Consider the following 16,852-nt stretch of genomic DNA (forward strand, 5'->3'; position numbering starts at 1 on the left):
AGGATGTGCTGAACAAAAATAGTTTTATTATATCATACTATTGTACCGCATTCAAAGAAACAAATCAATGATTGATTGATTGAAGGTTCTACAACAGTTTAGTTATAGACTGTGTATTGTCAATTAGTATCTAACTAACGGAATTGTTACAGTAATTTATTTAAAAATAATTTCCCCCTGTTAGTTAAAAATATTAAGAGGGAAGAATAGCTTTGCGATCTTAACAATATAACGTATATGAAATTTCCATTTCGGGAGAAAACGGTTTCCACTAACTAAATCTTGACAAATCACTTTGATTTTGATGTCGAACGTTTCAGCATAATATATTCTAGGTTTATAGGTGTCGCATCAAAAAAAATTTGAAAAATAAGGAAATCGTACAAACCTAATTTTTCATTGTGTAACATACTAAAAAATCATGGAGAATGGAAAATATTTAGAAGTGGAAAAACATTTTGTTTTTTGTATTGATTAATACGTGGTATACCTACTTCCCTCTTAATGTGAACGTTAATATCAATATATTTAACTATTTCACTATTTTCCGTTATTAGTCATAACGTGAGCGAGGATATATAATAACTATTGCATTTCATTGTGCTGAAATACCGACTGAATGATTTTATTGTATTTAATTAATTTATCTATATTGTATTGTGAGACGAAAGTTTTAACCCAGTTTCATGGTTTGATTGTTAAATGACGCATCGTTAAGCATAAATGTTAAGAAATCATTTCGCATGAATGTTAAAAAATCATTTAAATTAATTAGGAACTTACCAGAACAAGGTCACAGGAGTCTATACTCTTTGTGTCTAATATGTCGCTTTTCTACTAAGTCCAAAATCAGCGTTATGACAAGTAACCCAGGCCCCTTTCTCGCCTCGTTATAACTTTTCACGATTCAGTACCTCATCGTATTTTCACGAAAACGTACGAACGTGTCATGCTATTTTAGTCCGTCTCAGTACAAAAACTACTGAGGTTGACTGAAATAGCATGATAAATACGAATGTTTCCGGGAAAACACGAAGGGAAAGGATTATTCACTACATCTGTTGATGTGTTTTTTTTTTGCTTGTATGTGAATTCCATGTTAACGTGTAAAAGTGCCCTCGTGGCCTATTTGCTGAATAAATGTTTAAGTTGAAGTTGTCGCATTCGTTTATTTAAATACGGGTCCGAAATTCGCTTTAAAACGCATCGGGCAAAATAAAGTGTTTAGTTCGTGATATGAATCTATCAGACGAAATATCTAGCAGTTGGCACGTGTGCTGTGTTAATACTTAATACGAGTTTAGTAAGTTTTTATTCCCCAACAATACTTAAGGTTCCGTAGCAGACATATACAATAGGTAAAATTCTGAAAGAGTATGAAAATTGAAAGATTCATTCTCGTGGTCTTATGTATGAATATAAGCTCTGGTAGCCTAGCGGTAAACTGCGTGCAATTCTAAATCCAGAGGTCGGGGGTTCAAACCCCGGCTCGTACCAATGAGTTTTTATTTTTTATTATGATATCAACTTATTATGTAACGAACTTATTATGTAACGAACTTATTATGTAACGAACTTATTATGTAACGAACTTATTATGTAACGAACTTATTATGTAACGAACTTATTATGTTATCATTTGATATTTGCCAGTCGCTTTTCGGTGAATAACATCGTGAGGAAAGCGGAATAATCCCAATTAGGATTAGTTTCCTTTCCTCTCTGGGTTGGAAGATCAGATGGCACTCGCTTACGTAAAAACTAGGCGTAGGCCCATGAGTCACGGCAAAAATCCGGGACAACGTGGGTCATTCTTTAAGAGATATATTTTATGCGTCCAGAGGAAGAAAGTACCCGAGACATTTAAATATCTGACTGCATATTTTTTTTTAATTACTTGGCTACGTATTCTACTGGGGCACAATTTCTTTTACGTTACAAAGTGCCGAAACCTCAAAACCCTGGCGCGAACATCTTCCATTTTTTGAACAAACTACCCCGAAAAAATCAAGTTATGTATCGAAAACAAGTATTTTATTTGGTCGATTTATAAGCAGATTAGAAAATTGATTCATAAAAAATATGGTCACTGTATTTGTCGTAGTTTTGTTTTAAGTTACAATAAAATACATATCCAGAGCTTCGCTATCATTCCTTTGGAGTCTCGCAAAAGAACGCGTACACCATTACTTCAGGGACTTATGGCGACTTGGCTCCGCGAATCCGCGCCACTGTCCAAAAAGCGTCAGTAGCACTTCATTCACAGCGGTGAGTGGACGCTACTCACTGATGGAGCTCGGAGATATTGGCATAAGTATGTCATTCCCCTGGTTTTGGTTCACTGTGGTTTTCATTCCACTGTTTTTTGATATAAAATGTAGGATTGATCTCGGGCATACAGTCTTTAGTCACATGTTATGTACATTAATGTTTACGTTTGTTATATTTGATTTAGTAAACATTATCGTAATTATAACAGTTTCGGAGCAGTTGACCAAAATAATACTTATTTGAATTTCCCTGGTGCTCATTCACTTGAAATGTTGACTGAGGTATCAAGTAAAATAGGTCTTTAAAAATAACATGAAGGTTGCTGGAGTCAGACTACCTAAGACACGTCTGCAACTATTGATAGCACACGTAGTGCAAGTTTAATAGTTTACTAAAACATGGTCAAAATATCTACAAAAAAAATCGCCAAGGGAATCACATGAATAATCCGATTTTGTAAAATGACCCAGTATTGATTGTCGCCACCTATCGTTTCGCTACGTATGTGTGACGGAACCGCTTCTTATCGATACGTTTTTATCTTCAATCAATTTGGTAAGCTGCTTGACAATTGTGATTAATATACCTACTTGGGAACATCTTAAGGACCCCTAAAGCAGTAAGTCGGTCGCGCATATCGTGATAAGCCGACGCATACCGCCGCAGCAGTTTATTAAAACAAAAGAACCGTTTATGTACCGTTACGTCACTGTTTCGTAAACCTATTCAAGGTCATTAACGACCAATTTAATGTAATTTGCACTTGCACAAATCGTGTCTTGAAAACCAAAGTGAATTAAGTCGAGTAGCTACTCCATTTGAGTTTAATTCTTAACTCCAGTTCTATTGGGTTGATAAAGGTACAATACGAGTACATACTATGTAATTTGACCCTCTTTGAGATTACGAGAAATGTTTTCTCTTCAATTTGCGAGTTATGGTTGAATTAACCGGTTCATTTTAAGAATAAGCCGGTTCCGGTTATTAGGTGGTAATTCGGTCTAGCCCTGGAAGTTGTTAATAGCTATGTTTTACACTGCAAGACATGAATATTTTACAATCTAATTGGCAATTAATCGAGTTGCTTTGAATTAAGCGTGTTTTGCACGATATATCCTGTTTTAATACGATTTACTAAGTAAAACAGGTAAACTAGATAAATTCCGACCTGTCTACAAATATAAATGTGTTCATAATTAGGTGTGACATACATATGACCGCATGAGAAAATTGGAAAATTGAAGATTGATTTGAACAGTGTAATGCCCGTCGTTATTAATCTTTGATTTTCTTAGGTAAGTAGACTAGACAACATAACTACTACTACTATACTAGTCCTTTATTTATTAAGGCGTACAATGAGTCGTAGGTATTTACCTAAGTAACCAGTAAGTAAGTAAGTACCAATAAAAATCTAAATTTTTATTGGTAGGTAGGCACGCTTAGCCCTTTTCCAGGCATAGTACGATTTATCGACCACATACGCGCCAATAGAATTTCAACCTTAGCAATCCGATTTAAAGTTCAAATTACATTGCACTTTTGGAAAATGTGACTTGTCTTCAAATGAATTTTTTGGGAAAACCTTGTAGATTGGTGCGGTCTGGAAAAGGGATAATAACCCACTTCCAAAACCCCCCCATCGTAGTCACTTTCACAAAATGTCCCTTTTTACAGCTCGTAGGCTTCTCACTTTTTATTTCCAACAAGCATGTGTAATGCTACATTTTAGCAGAGTGCATTTTGTAAGAGTGCAAAGTGAAACCATTTTTGTTGCGTTTCACTTGACTACCCTTACCCTTTTACCTAAACATATCACGAATTAAATATGTTATTGACTACTGTAGTTGATTCCTTGATCCGGGAAACAGTCGAGTGTAAAGTACCAACCTAATGCCGTGTTATCGCTTATCCGCTTAGGCCATTAGTCTGTACTTGTAACTTGCTTCTAAAAGCACTTAACGGAACGGAAATTTATAAATAGCTAACAACGATACGGATCTCCGCTGACGAAAACCGTTTCGGTAAAGATCGGCATCCGTTTTGACTCGTAGTCTTCTGTCTAATCAAAATTTAGTTTTTATTACGATAAAGTTATTAAGTATTCGTCGTGTTTTGTCCACAATTTACCTGATCCTGAAGGAATAAAGTAAGCAATGTTATATTAACATGATACCGATTTTGTAACCTATCATTATTATCATCATTTTAGCCACTCTTCGTGCCACTTATCCCGGTCCTAGGCTAGTTTCATTGAAAAGTGCCCCGCGATTTTTTGAATGTCATCCAACCAACGAGCCAACGGACGTCAGGCGCCTCTTTCTTCCGATGCGGTCACCAATCCGTCAACATTTTGGTACACCTGCCATCATGTTCCGCCCAACTCCATTTAAGCATGGTAATGACGTCAACTACGTCTCGCACCTTTGTGCGGCGTCGAATCTCGACATTGCTCACTCGGTCTTGAAGTTCAATGCCGAGCATGGTGGGCTTTATCGCTCTCTGTGCTACAGGGTATACATACGAAGTAGCTATACAAAAAGCACTAAAACAAATTAAGGAACCTTGTCCTAAACTTGGACTTGTGTGAAATGTCTGAATCTAAACAAGTAGGTACTATATACTTCCATTCCCTGTAACCCAAAGGTTGTCTGGAAGAGATCGCTTTATAGTGATAAGACCGTCTGTTGTGGCCTAGTCGTATTTCTCTTTTTGATTTCTTAACAGAAATAATATATTTACATACTTACCTTACATTTTTACGCGTTAGCAAACATGTCCATTGTAATTATGTTATCGCACGATGCAGTTTTTAATGTTTAAAGTTTAATGAAGGCGTGTCAAGTTGTAGATCAATTAATTTCGAATCAATTAACATTAAGCAATTATCAGATTACGATAATAATTGTTTTTGTAAGTAGTAGGTAATTAGTAATTGTGTTGAATTTTATTACATCGACATAATAGGAACCAGGCCTACCGCGAACAACTTTCGACATGTTGCCTCTCGGTCGCACTTGTTAATTTGTACGTAAGTTTGACAGTGAGGCAACACAATGGGGTTCGCGGTAGGCCCTCAGATCTCTGTACATGCATATTAATTCTAAAGTCCTAGCTTCTGCCCGCGACTTCGGCTTCGTGTACGTGAAATGATGATGATAATTTCTCGGTGGTTTTGGGTAGGCACTAATTTAAACAAAAATGATTTCAATTCAATGTTTATGATCAATTGTGACACATAACTTTTTATGTTAACTATATACAATGGCAAGGTTTGTTTCAGATTATTAGCATAATTAATTACCTATAACATCAATACCAGAAATAAGTAGAAGACTTGAAATAAATACTAACGCTAGACGATACGATACTTGTGGTAGTTAAAATGTAAAATAACTATTTTATATATGTAGTTTGGAACTATATAAAAATATAACTAATTATACAAATAAAGTGCTGACTTACAAATTAACCATAAACATATAAAAATTGCTTGAGCATTCAAAGTATTTTACAGGATCTTAACTAAATTAAAATATTTGCAATAACTAAATTCTTACACCTATTTATACAAGTTATTTACAAAAAATCGAAACACTTCACTCACATTTAGTTATTTCGGTGGGAAATCAAGGGTCGTATACGCGGGTCTCGTTCTGGGCACAGGCGGGCGGCGCGGGCGCGGGTGCGTCTTGCCGCCCTCCGCCGGCGCGGGCGCGCCCCCCTCGCCCTCCTCCGGCAAGTACGGCGCGCGGGGACTCATCACCATCGCCTTATACGAAGAATGGGAATCCGCTATACTTCTGCCATCCCCTTCGTCTCTCCGAGACATCTCTGAGAAGGGAGACACGGACCTCTTTTCCATCACGCTCGGTCCCGCTGCCTCCTCTTTCGGCTTTAACTCATATGCGTTCTCTTCCTTCCTCTTCGGTTCAACCTCTTTCTTGAATTTGTTCTGACGTTCAATTATTTCAGCAGTAGTTAGATCCGATCCCTGGACGTCTGTTTCTAAAGGCAGCGTCGATAACCACGGCCTTGAAGAGTTGTTGTTGCACCATCGCTCCTCGTTTTCGCTCGTGTCACCCAGAAGGCCAAGCTTTTCTAAGTTTTGCAGAAGTAGATTCTCACTGGAGCTGGCCGCTCTCATCTCCGTTTTTGAATCCTCGGCTAGCAGGAGCTCGGCTAGTGGAGGTGCAAGGCCTAGGCCAATATTCCTTTCGTGATATACCTCAGATATTGTAGGAGTCATTTCGCCACTCATATGTCGTACCTGGGCCATGGAGTCTCGACTACTTGTGCCCATTTTAGGTCGCGGCACTCGCTTAGAAGAAGAAGGTTGACTCATTTCCCTCACTTGTTCAGTCTTATCTTCTTCAGAAGTTCTCCTAGGTTGTGCTGCAGCTAAATCGTAGAAAGCATCAAGGTATCTCGCATGGGAGTGATCAGGCCGTCTCCTTAGAACGGTGTCGTGGCCGGAGCTTTCCCAGTCGGAGTCGTCAGTTGAAGGCGGTCTTCTAGTGTAGAGAGTTCTGATTTTGGTTTGATGTGCGAGCGCTAGAGAGACATCCCGTTGAGGTGCTGAAGGGGCAGGTTGAGGTGCAGCTGGCGGTGATGGTGTGAATGCCGCATCACTCTCGCCCCTGTATCTGGGTGGTGGTGGTGCTGGCGGCGGGGCAGTTCTGCCATCAGGCTCGCCGCGTCCCACATCAGTTGACGATGATGTGCCGCGTACGTACATTGTGAAGGCCCCACCACAGGATCCGAGAGGCAATGGGGGTGGTGGCACTGATGATGCGCTTTCCTCTGCAAGGTAAAATTTATATTAAAAATGTTTCAGAATATAACTTGAAAATACTTACCGATATTTAATTGCATAGAAAACTTACGGCGATGTTGCCTTGGTGGAGGTTCTCCATCAGAGTGCGGTTCTAAGTCTCCATCGTCGATAGACGCTAATGATTCCACACTCGAACTGGACTCCAGACTGAGACTTCTTGGCGCTTCTTGCGTATCTGTTGAAGTGAATGTTTTCGTTGGGTTAATTTTATCGGTGATATGACAGATTTATTTGTTTACTATTAGCCTAGTGCAATGGTCTATGTACTTACCGAATAGAGCAAGTAGCGCTTGAAGCACGAACTGTATATGTCTTCTGTTCGCCGCCTTCCCAGTTCGCAGAGTGACCTCATCCTGCCCTACTTCTGCAAGATCGAAGCCCAAAGACGCCAGTAGTTCATGGCATCCGTTCACTCGCCATAGTCTGACGTTCACAGCCACTTCGATCGTGTCAGTGTCGGAACTCTTCACCGAAAACTGGGAAATCACGGAACGTATAACGCCGATTATGTCATCGGCAACGTCTCCGTTTGAAATTAGTTTTGATAGTGCTTGTAAGGTTGTTGGAGATAGCCCTGAAAATAAATTATAGTTAATACGAATAGTACGTTTAAGAACATTTTTTTTTCCATTTCGAACTGCTCATTTAACAAACCTAATAATGCCTGAAGACTAGCGGAACACTGTGTAAGTCTTTCTTCCGGATCACTTTGAGGGAAGAACACACTGGAAGGTATTCCATTGGCTGCTGGCTCAAACCTAATGAAAGAAAAGATATTGCAGTCTAATTTGTCAAAAGCAAACATCTCGTAAAAGCATGAATCCAGTGATTCAGTGGCAGGTTTGGATATCAGCAATTGGAAGTCAATAATGATTCTTTAGATCTACTTAAATGTTAGTAAGGTTTGTCAAAGAGTAAGTAAGTATACCTGAACCCGACGCTCATCAACAGCTCTCTCCAACCAGCGGCCGTCCCAGCTTTGTTCTCTATGCTCTTCTGTGTTGTGTACATTGCGTTCTTTTGGCCTCTCACTATTCTCTGTAGAGACTTCTCTACCAAGTGAAGGCAGACTCGTAAAGCGTCCCTGTACATAAATTCCGACATTAAACTATACATATTATTTTCAATAAATTTAAGCCACAAATAAAAAGTGATAAATTACCACTGAAATTCAGTCAGCAACGGAATTAGCTAAACTATGCGGGCGAGTTGTTCAAAATTATTTGTGCAGCTTTATTGTTGAAGGGAGTAAGATCATATTGACTAACTCACTTGCTTAGCTACTTCTGCTGCGGAATGCATATGAATCGTTATTTTTGGTTATTATATACAAATATAGTGAGAAAACAAATGCAGGACACGACCAATACGACTTTCAATCCTTCAAGAAAAGACCGTACTCCCATCTTAAAGGCCGTCGTCGTTGTGGATGTCCATGGGGTCGGTAATCGCTTACCATCAGGTAATCCGTCTGCTGGTTTGTCTGGTTGTTTGATATGATATATAATAAAAAAAGAAAAAAAAAGGACAGGTCCACGGTAAGACAGTGTTCAGTAACCTAGTTATTATGGAAAATGAAATTTTAATATTAAAAAGCGGGAGCAGTGAGCTTTTGGTCATGCTACACTTTCAACTAAAACCATGCCTCATGTGCGCTGTTGATTGGGTTATGGTGAAAGCGTCGTTGAACTAAGAAAGGCACTAAGAAGATATGGCTACATAGAAGCAGCTACAACTTACCGACACTTGTCAGGCGAGGCCAATAGTTCGCACAGCGCCTGCCCCATCAGCGCCACTTTGTTACTAAGGCGGATGTTGGCTCCGAGCAGCACCTGCCCGGCCCAGTGCGCGGGGTGTGCGAACAGCTTTGTGTGGCGGACTGTTTGCATGGCGTCGCCGAGGGCTCTGGGAACAAGAAGCGTCAATTAGTAAAGAGTCATCTCATTACATGTCATCACATACAATAATAAGTCCCCTTTAACGGACTAGGTACATTAAAAATATTTACAATTCAAGTCTCATTGCCATTTCATGGTTTTAGAACGTCTACGTAAGAAATATGTTATAGGGTGGACATGTTTGCCTTGTAATGCACATTGTTTAGACATAATAGTAATCATGGTGTTTTTAAGTTGGAGGAATACTTTCGGTGCAGAGTTTTAGAAATGTAACTACATTGAACAGTGTTAACTGATACACATGAAGCAGGTGCATTGGAATTAAATTTTAAAGCGGTCGAACATAATCTCTTACCGAAAGAAACGTAAAATTATATTTATGTGTTGTGTAAAATGCTGCTCTAAAATATCTCCTATCCTATCCAACTTTCAGTTCTTAAAGACATGAACAACTTGCTTGGCAACTCTGCTTCGCTGCAGCAGCGCCGAATACAACGCGCGATACAGGATCTTAGTGGCGGTGTCCTACGGAGCCGGCCACAGTGTGAGCAGGATAGCCTGCGCCTCAGCCGCTAGGAGTGAGCGGCACCGAGAGTATTGAGTTACCTTCAGACATGAACAACTTACTTAGCAACCCTGCTTCCCTGCAGCAGCGCCGAATACAACGCGCGATACAGGATCTTAGTGGCGGTGTCCTGCGGAGCTGGCCACAGTGTGAGCAAGATAGCCTGCGCCCCGGCCGCTAGGAGTGAGCGGCATAGCGCTGACACGCCCTCGCCTGCCAGTGTGACGTCTTCGTTCTCTGTGCCGAGGAGAGCTGCGCTGGATGGTGCGCAGGATATCACCACCTGATAAAAAAAGTGTGTAGAATTGAAAAATGGAATATACATCAACATTCAATTATAAAATCTATACCCAAGTAAAGTACGATCTGTACACATACAGAGATGTTTTGGGTGTGCAATCTTAACATATACCTTAGCTTTTGAAACAACAATTATTAAAATAAAGGAAATACTGCTTGCATTTTAGCCGCATGTTGCTCGAGGCGGATAAAATTTTATTGAATTATCCATCACTGACGGATCTCGTCCATACTAGCTAAATACGGATTTAAAAAGTAAAGGCTTAGAACCACATTTTGATAAATATATTATTTTAAGTAGATAATTAAGTTCTTACCAGTCTGGCAGTGATCTTCATGCTCATTATCTCTGAAGCTGTAAGCATGAACTCGGAGGCAGGTGGCAATTCCTCGTTGCTCGGTGTCATTTCAGCATCTGTTATTAAATCGTTATATTTCATAATGTGTTTTGTATATACCGTGGAAATAGGTGCTTATAAAAAACCGAAATTTATCTAATCTAAATTAAGAGCCACTCGAACTCACTTTCCCAGCAATATTTCAAAAATATCTAAGCATTTTATTTTTTTATTATATTCACTATAAACTATGTGATTTTCTTTACTTACTTTCTTCTTCGTTTTCAGTCGACGTGTCAGCTGCACCGCTGCCGACACTCGTGTTCAACAGACGTTTGGATTGAGAATCAACCTAGGGAAAGAAAATTGTAACTTATTAAACTCTAATACTTTATGTTTTCTTGTCATCAGCAGTTAGTTAGTATTTATTTGTTGGTGTTTTCTTAACTATTCTTTTTCTTAGTCGTTTCACTCTTGATAGCGTGGTCGTGGTCATCACCGGATGGTGACGAGTTTCATAACACGCCGCCATTCTTCTTTGTTGGCTGCCTTCCTGGCAGTCCTGGCACACTATAGTACCTATTTTGTATAATTCGACATATAGAATAGAGACATTATACATCTCTAAGTGATTATGTTATTTTATTGAATTAATATTTGCAATTGTACTTTGTAATTGTTGGTTATTTATTTTTATTGGTTGTATGTAAATTGCAACTGGACGTGTAAAAGTGGCTTTGTGGCCTATTGACTGAATAAAAGATTGAGTTTTTTTTACCAGATCTTTCTCATTCACTACCAAAACAAAAAAAAAAACTGTATAAAATGCAGATTTAGTGAGCAAAATTAATAAAATTGCTCACCACTTCACCAGGACTCAGCACAATAGCAGGTGTCTTCCAACAGATGTGAGTGGCGAAATGAACGCACTCGGCTTGGGGCAGTTGCGCCAGTACCGCTTCTTTTGACGCCTGTTAAAGAAATAAATATCAAAAACATAAGATATAACTGACCACAGGGAACGCGTGTGTACTGTATTGAGCAGCACAGGAGTACACGCGTCAATGCCATAATTATTCATTTCAGTTAGGGCCACAAGGAGAATGGGTGAATTGTAGGGGGAGCTTCCTGCTTATTGGCGTTAAAGGTCAACTGTAATCAATTGTAAGCTACTTATTCTAATTAAGACTTCAAAGCAGATCTTCTAACGCGCACGATTATTATATTTTTCTACTGAACTTCATGATGACTATAGGTAGACCGGATAGTGAAAAGTGATTGCAAAATTACCGATATACCTGATAGTCGGTGAGAGCTGAGACCCTCAGCATATCGGCAACCAATTCAGCCTCCTTCAGTTGCGCGTGTACGCCCGCCCAGCGCCCTCCGCCCACGCGCGGTCCGCCTACTACCAGGCATCGCATGCCCGCTTCTGCGTTGGAGGTTGAAGCTGATGCACCTAAAAAAATAATAACGGTTAGGTTAAGAAGCAATAACATAATCTTAAAGATTGCAAAGATTTCAACGCGTATTCGTGCACAAAGTTAGAAAAAACTTTTTCACTTATAGTCCGATTGCGTTTGCCGTTTACAAATATGAGATGACCGACGATTATGCTGGCACTGAAGGTGTAAACAATGCTCCCTTATTCATATAACTTTACAAATCTAAATTAGTTAATTTATGTTTTATAATGTACCTATATACAATTATTTCTAAAACATAATAGGTTTAGAAATGATACGAGTAAATAGACAAAAGATTAATAGCTAATTGAGGCTTTTATGGTGTTTATGAATAGCCAAATGAGTAATTACCTCGCTCGTGGGGCCTCGCCCGGGGCCGGTGGTGGCGCAGCGGGCGCAGCGCGGGCGCGGCGAGCAGCGCGTAGCGCTCGCACAGCGGCTCGTCGGCGCCGCGCAGCGCGCCCCACGGGCACGCGTACAGCGCGCCCTCCACCACCAGCACCAGCTCCCGCCGCCCGCCGCAGCCCCGCCGACCGTGGGATGCTACGACATAAATAAGTAAAAATTCAAAATTCAAAAAAAAATTCGTTCGATCGTTTACTAGTGGACCATGTTACGAGTACATAGTGGGTTAACGTTATGGCTCCCATTCTTCAGTAGTAAATGAACTCGTCTTAATATCCTATGTGGTGGAAAGTGGATCCGCGTTAGTCGTCATTAAACTCTAATTTAAATTAGTTAGAATTCACCGAACATGGTACGGATCCACGTTCCAGCACACAAGAGGTTATTCTTACAATTCTTATTTGTAATATTGCAATTCAAATTTGCCAGTGTTTATCCTATTTATTGTGAGATGTAATATTAGCTTTAGCTCTAAGTAGATTTTTTGGTCATGTCACCATAATGACGCTGAAATATACCGTGGTTGTTATTGCAAGATGCTGGCAGGAGATCTTCGAAGGGAGCTAGAAGCATCTGGTATAGGGTGCTCAGACAAGCTGGTCCTTGCCACGATGGCTGCTTCTTGCGGGACCCGTGGACACTGGACCTAAATAAATAAAAAATCATAATTGTAAATACTTCTAGGCTAGGTACATAAAGCTGACAAATCATAGATAACACCGAGGTTACTTTGGAAAACCTGCGGCATGTACAATGGCTTATTTAACGTAAAAGTAAGTGAAATAAATGATCCAATATTACGCAGAAGTAGAAAGGAACACAAAAGAAATTATACAAACCTAGTAGATCCTTGTAGACTAGCAACCGATCCAGCGACGGATCCGCCGACCGACCCCACACTGAAGAGCGAGCTCAGTGAATAATTCGATGAGTTCAGCAGATGATTACGAGCAACCTGGAAGTATTTTAATGATTAATAGTAGTTCCGTGGGCGCCTTGTAAAATTTAAAAACAAAAGTGGAATCTTTTAAAATATTGTAGAACCTGAAAAAAAATAGATTTTTACTTTTTGCGACTACCAAACCAGAGAACAATTTTTGAGGCATATATTATAAGTTGTTATTTCTACTATGAACATGAACAGTGAGCGACAATTCCTCTCTAGGCACAAAATATGATTCTGGCAACTGGGACTAAAAGAATTTGGGACATTATTCCATATTGAATCTACCATAGGGCATAAATGTTATGTTTTATTTTATGTTATTGTTTTATTTATTTAATTGTATTGTATGAGTTTTTAAACTTGAAATAAAGAATTTATTATTATTATTATATTATATTATAAAATACATTTGGTTGCCGTAACTCTAGGTATCCTGTACATTCACAGCATTGAACAAGTCCCTTGTACTATTGCTACTAGGGTGCCCTGGGAGAACAATAGAACATTTTCACGCAAGCATAAATCTACCATTCTGGCGAGTCCTCCAGCAGGCAGCTCCTCGGGCTCCCATTGGTCGTCGTTGTCGGTCCTACGCTCAGCGGATGTCTTCAGCCAAGCCGACCATTCCATTATACATCGTTCAAGTTTTCCGACACCACCTATACCACAAAAATGTTAGTAAAAATATAAAAACTAATAAGTATCCATAAGATAACGAAAAGTTTTCAATGTTTAGCACTCTTGGATCAGGAATGAAATGGCGTTATTATAATTTCAGTCAAAAATGGATACTGCTGGCAAAACAGCTGCCCAAGAATCTTCACAAAGACATCGGATGCAATGTAGAAAACAAAAGTGGATACTTGTGTCAAGGCACCGACTGTACTCGTGTGCGTCCTGAAGTCAACTGTTACTTGTGTATTTTACCAGGGTGCGGCGGATCTTGTTGGGGAAAGGGAATAATTTTATTTATTTTATATTTGATATTTTACTCGAAATAACTTACCAGTATTCATATGTAAATCATCAGGACTGATGTCAGGCAAACTATTATCGCTTTCTTCGGTTTCTTCAATCAGCGAAATTTGGTGGAATCTTAGAATACCTAAAATCAAGGAAATGAGACATTTAAGAATAATTCATATTTGCAACTTTTTAAAAGTAGTAATTCAAAAGAACAAAGAGGTTCCCAATTCGAGTATGTTTTTTCTGAAAAATATTCTTTCGTCAACAGAAACAATTTAAGTAAGAAGTTCAAACTTGAAAATCCTAAATCAACCCCCTTTCGCCAGAACAGACTAAAATAGATACTGAATAACGGACAATAAGACCAAACTTTACAAATACTTATTAAGGGTACATAAAGATTTTCTCCGTTTTTTCTAAAGTGTGTGTGTTCTTTTTTTTGCTCCACTTGCCGCGGTTTCTGATGTTAAACGGATTTCAATATAACATATCTTTATGCGGCTGAATTAGCTACGCGTATAGCCGGCCGGCTTTGTGCTAACAAGACAGGGGCCTTTTGTTTGTTCACCATCTCCAGGACCTGGTGGATGTTTGCCGGACACCACGGCTCCGGGTTTCAATGTTTGCCTTAAGTTTACATACTATATGGTAACATACCCTTGTGAGGCTGAAGTAGCCACGCGTAAAGCCGGCCGGCGGCCAGACTGTAGTACAAGACGGGGGCCTTTTGCTTGTTCACCACCTCCAGGACTTGATCAATGTTGGCCGGACACCACGGCTCCGGGCTTTTGATTGCCTCTTCTGCGAGGCTTCTGAAACATAAGAGAAACTTTAATGGATTAATCTGTCATCGGTGTCCTAGACATGATGGCAAACTTAACTTAACCTATGGCAAAAATAACTCATCGACGAGAGGACCGATTAGTTAACAACAATATATTTAACAGAACACTATCAGCGAGCAAGTTGTAAATGAGAAATTCAGAAAATAAAGATTTTTACCTTTGCACAGCATGCAGATCCAAGTTGGTAATGTTCAAGGAGCTCTGCTTCTCTCCAACAGTGTCCAACGCACGGCAGCGGCCGCGTTCCGCTACCACTAGAGCCTCCGAATGGCGTCCCAATTCTAACGACAAAGTAAAGTTGTCAGCATACGCCGGAGAAAAAACGCATAGAAATAATGTTACAAATAATTAAACAATCTGTGGTCTTCGTAGACGTACTACATAGGTACGTCGCGAATTCCAAACTCACACCGTAAACTTAAAGCTATTTTCGTTGATAAATAAATAAAGGCAACTAACCCACAAGCACCCGCTGCAAAGCGTGTTGCGTGGAAGTGTAGAGCGCCGTGATCTTCTTGTTTCTGTGCTTTTCGCTGCCCGACTCCAGGACCCTGAGTGCAGCGTGCAGCTGTTCTTTAGCTTCTTCCAACTCGCCTGAAGCCCAAAGGGCGAAGCCGAGTCTGTGGCGGACTCGAGCCTGAAAATACAACCAACATATTTTAAAGTAGGCCTGAATTCACCAGAAAAAAATGTTTTGTTACAAAGGGTATGTGACTATTTGTCAACCCGGTCAACAAATAGTCACATACCGTTTTACTGTTACACAGGGTTGACTGTATCCTATAGGTAATGTAATGTAGGTAGTAGGTTTTTTTTTGTGTCCCATACAGTGTTTCCAATTTCCTTTAAAACAGATTGTTCGTTGTGGTTATTGCGTGTAAAGGTTGTGATAATTCTAAGATAGGTATCGTGATTTTAGTTTAACAGGGGGCGCTCGATATTTTATGTCGGTTGTTTAAATTTAGAGTTATTTCAGATACACATACTAACATATCGTACAACAAATTCGTATTTGTACCTCTTCATCAACATCAGCTAGGCCTTCAGTAGCTGCGAGCGCTTGCCTCAAATAAGAGACGGCACTGCCGCACGCGCCCATGGCGAGGTGAGCCCGTCCCAAATCTGCAAGCGCTTGAGCTCGGCCTCGCGTGTCTCCTGTAAAACAGAAACTGTTACGATTACTAACCCATTTTTCGTAGTTTGTAGGTTTACGATGAGTAAGAGCAGTAACGATTAAATTCTAACAAGGTCGTGACTGGCACCGATTTTTGTATTCCAGAAAATTCGGCTAAAGGAGGATATCGACAACAAGTCAATAAATAGAAAAAGATGATTTGGCTTGTCCTTACGACCTGATACAGCACAGCAGCACCCCGTCAAAAATATCATTTGAATAAAAATGGTGAGTATGGTAATAACCTGCAGCAGTGGCATGCCGTAGTCTGGACTCATGCCAACGAGCGGCCTCCGCTTGAGCACCCATCGAAGCATGCGCCGCACCCAGTCCACCACACGCGCGAGCCTGACAACAAACGGTACTTATTACAGTAACAAATCAGCTCTATCACTTGGACTAGAAGCCTTGAAGTAGCTTTCCGACCGGCTACAAGGAAGCGAGTAGCAATCGACGAAACAAAATCTGTCGGTAACAATGGTTTCCCAAGTGTCGAGAGAGTTTATCAGGGTGCCCACTTTTAATAGAAAGGTATTTTACCTGCAGATGCGTGAGCCCTAGTCTGTGAGCCAGTTCCAGCTCAGCTCGGTGGTGGCGAACGGCTGCGGCGTGGTCGCCTAGTGCGTGCTGAGCCACGCCCAGTGAGTGGCACGCTTCGGCTTCCATTATTTGGTTATTTAGCTCCCTGTAACGATAAAAATATCAATGTAACATACCATTCTAATACATATGTGAGGTCGTGGTCTCCCATGGACGTCGAATGCGGTCTTACAGTGTAGGATTGTATGGCAAAATTCGTCAATCAAAGACGAATGCTTAAACAATATAAGGCATAATCTAT

At 40.1% G+C, this 16,852-nt stretch overlaps 1 protein-coding gene across 1 annotated transcript in view; it reads right to left on the reverse strand.

The window, feature by feature from the left end:
• Positions 1–5,494: 5,494 nt before the first annotated feature.
• Positions 5,495–16,852, reverse strand: part of LOC133528819 (tetratricopeptide repeat protein 28) — a 115,262-nt gene continuing 103,904 nt past the window's right edge. Inside the window, exons 18-39 of the mRNA XM_061866287.1 lie at positions 16,552–16,696; positions 16,257–16,359; positions 15,856–15,992; positions 15,297–15,474; positions 14,995–15,118; positions 14,650–14,804; positions 14,033–14,131; positions 13,555–13,685; positions 12,920–13,035; positions 12,599–12,726; positions 12,027–12,218; positions 11,508–11,668; positions 11,073–11,180; positions 10,480–10,561; positions 10,189–10,286; positions 9,634–9,854; positions 8,849–9,013; positions 8,037–8,192; positions 7,763–7,866; positions 7,380–7,682; positions 7,158–7,283; positions 5,495–7,074 (exon numbers count right to left, since the gene is read on the reverse strand). Of these exons, the coding sequence (XP_061722271.1) occupies positions 5,885–7,074; positions 7,158–7,283; positions 7,380–7,682; positions 7,763–7,866; positions 8,037–8,192; positions 8,849–9,013; positions 9,634–9,854; positions 10,189–10,286; positions 10,480–10,561; positions 11,073–11,180; positions 11,508–11,668; positions 12,027–12,218; positions 12,599–12,726; positions 12,920–13,035; positions 13,555–13,685; positions 14,033–14,131; positions 14,650–14,804; positions 14,995–15,118; positions 15,297–15,474; positions 15,856–15,992; positions 16,257–16,359; positions 16,552–16,696 (4,222 nt within the window). The 3' untranslated portion in view covers positions 5,495–5,884. The remainder of the gene's footprint in view (positions 7,075–7,157; positions 7,284–7,379; positions 7,683–7,762; positions 7,867–8,036; positions 8,193–8,848; positions 9,014–9,633; positions 9,855–10,188; positions 10,287–10,479; positions 10,562–11,072; positions 11,181–11,507; positions 11,669–12,026; positions 12,219–12,598; positions 12,727–12,919; positions 13,036–13,554; positions 13,686–14,032; positions 14,132–14,649; positions 14,805–14,994; positions 15,119–15,296; positions 15,475–15,855; positions 15,993–16,256; positions 16,360–16,551; positions 16,697–16,852) is intronic.

This window comes from Cydia pomonella, chromosome 20 (assembly GCF_033807575.1).
Source record: "Cydia pomonella isolate Wapato2018A chromosome 20, ilCydPomo1, whole genome shotgun sequence".
Lineage (NCBI taxonomy): Eukaryota > Metazoa > Arthropoda > Insecta > Lepidoptera > Tortricidae > Cydia > Cydia pomonella.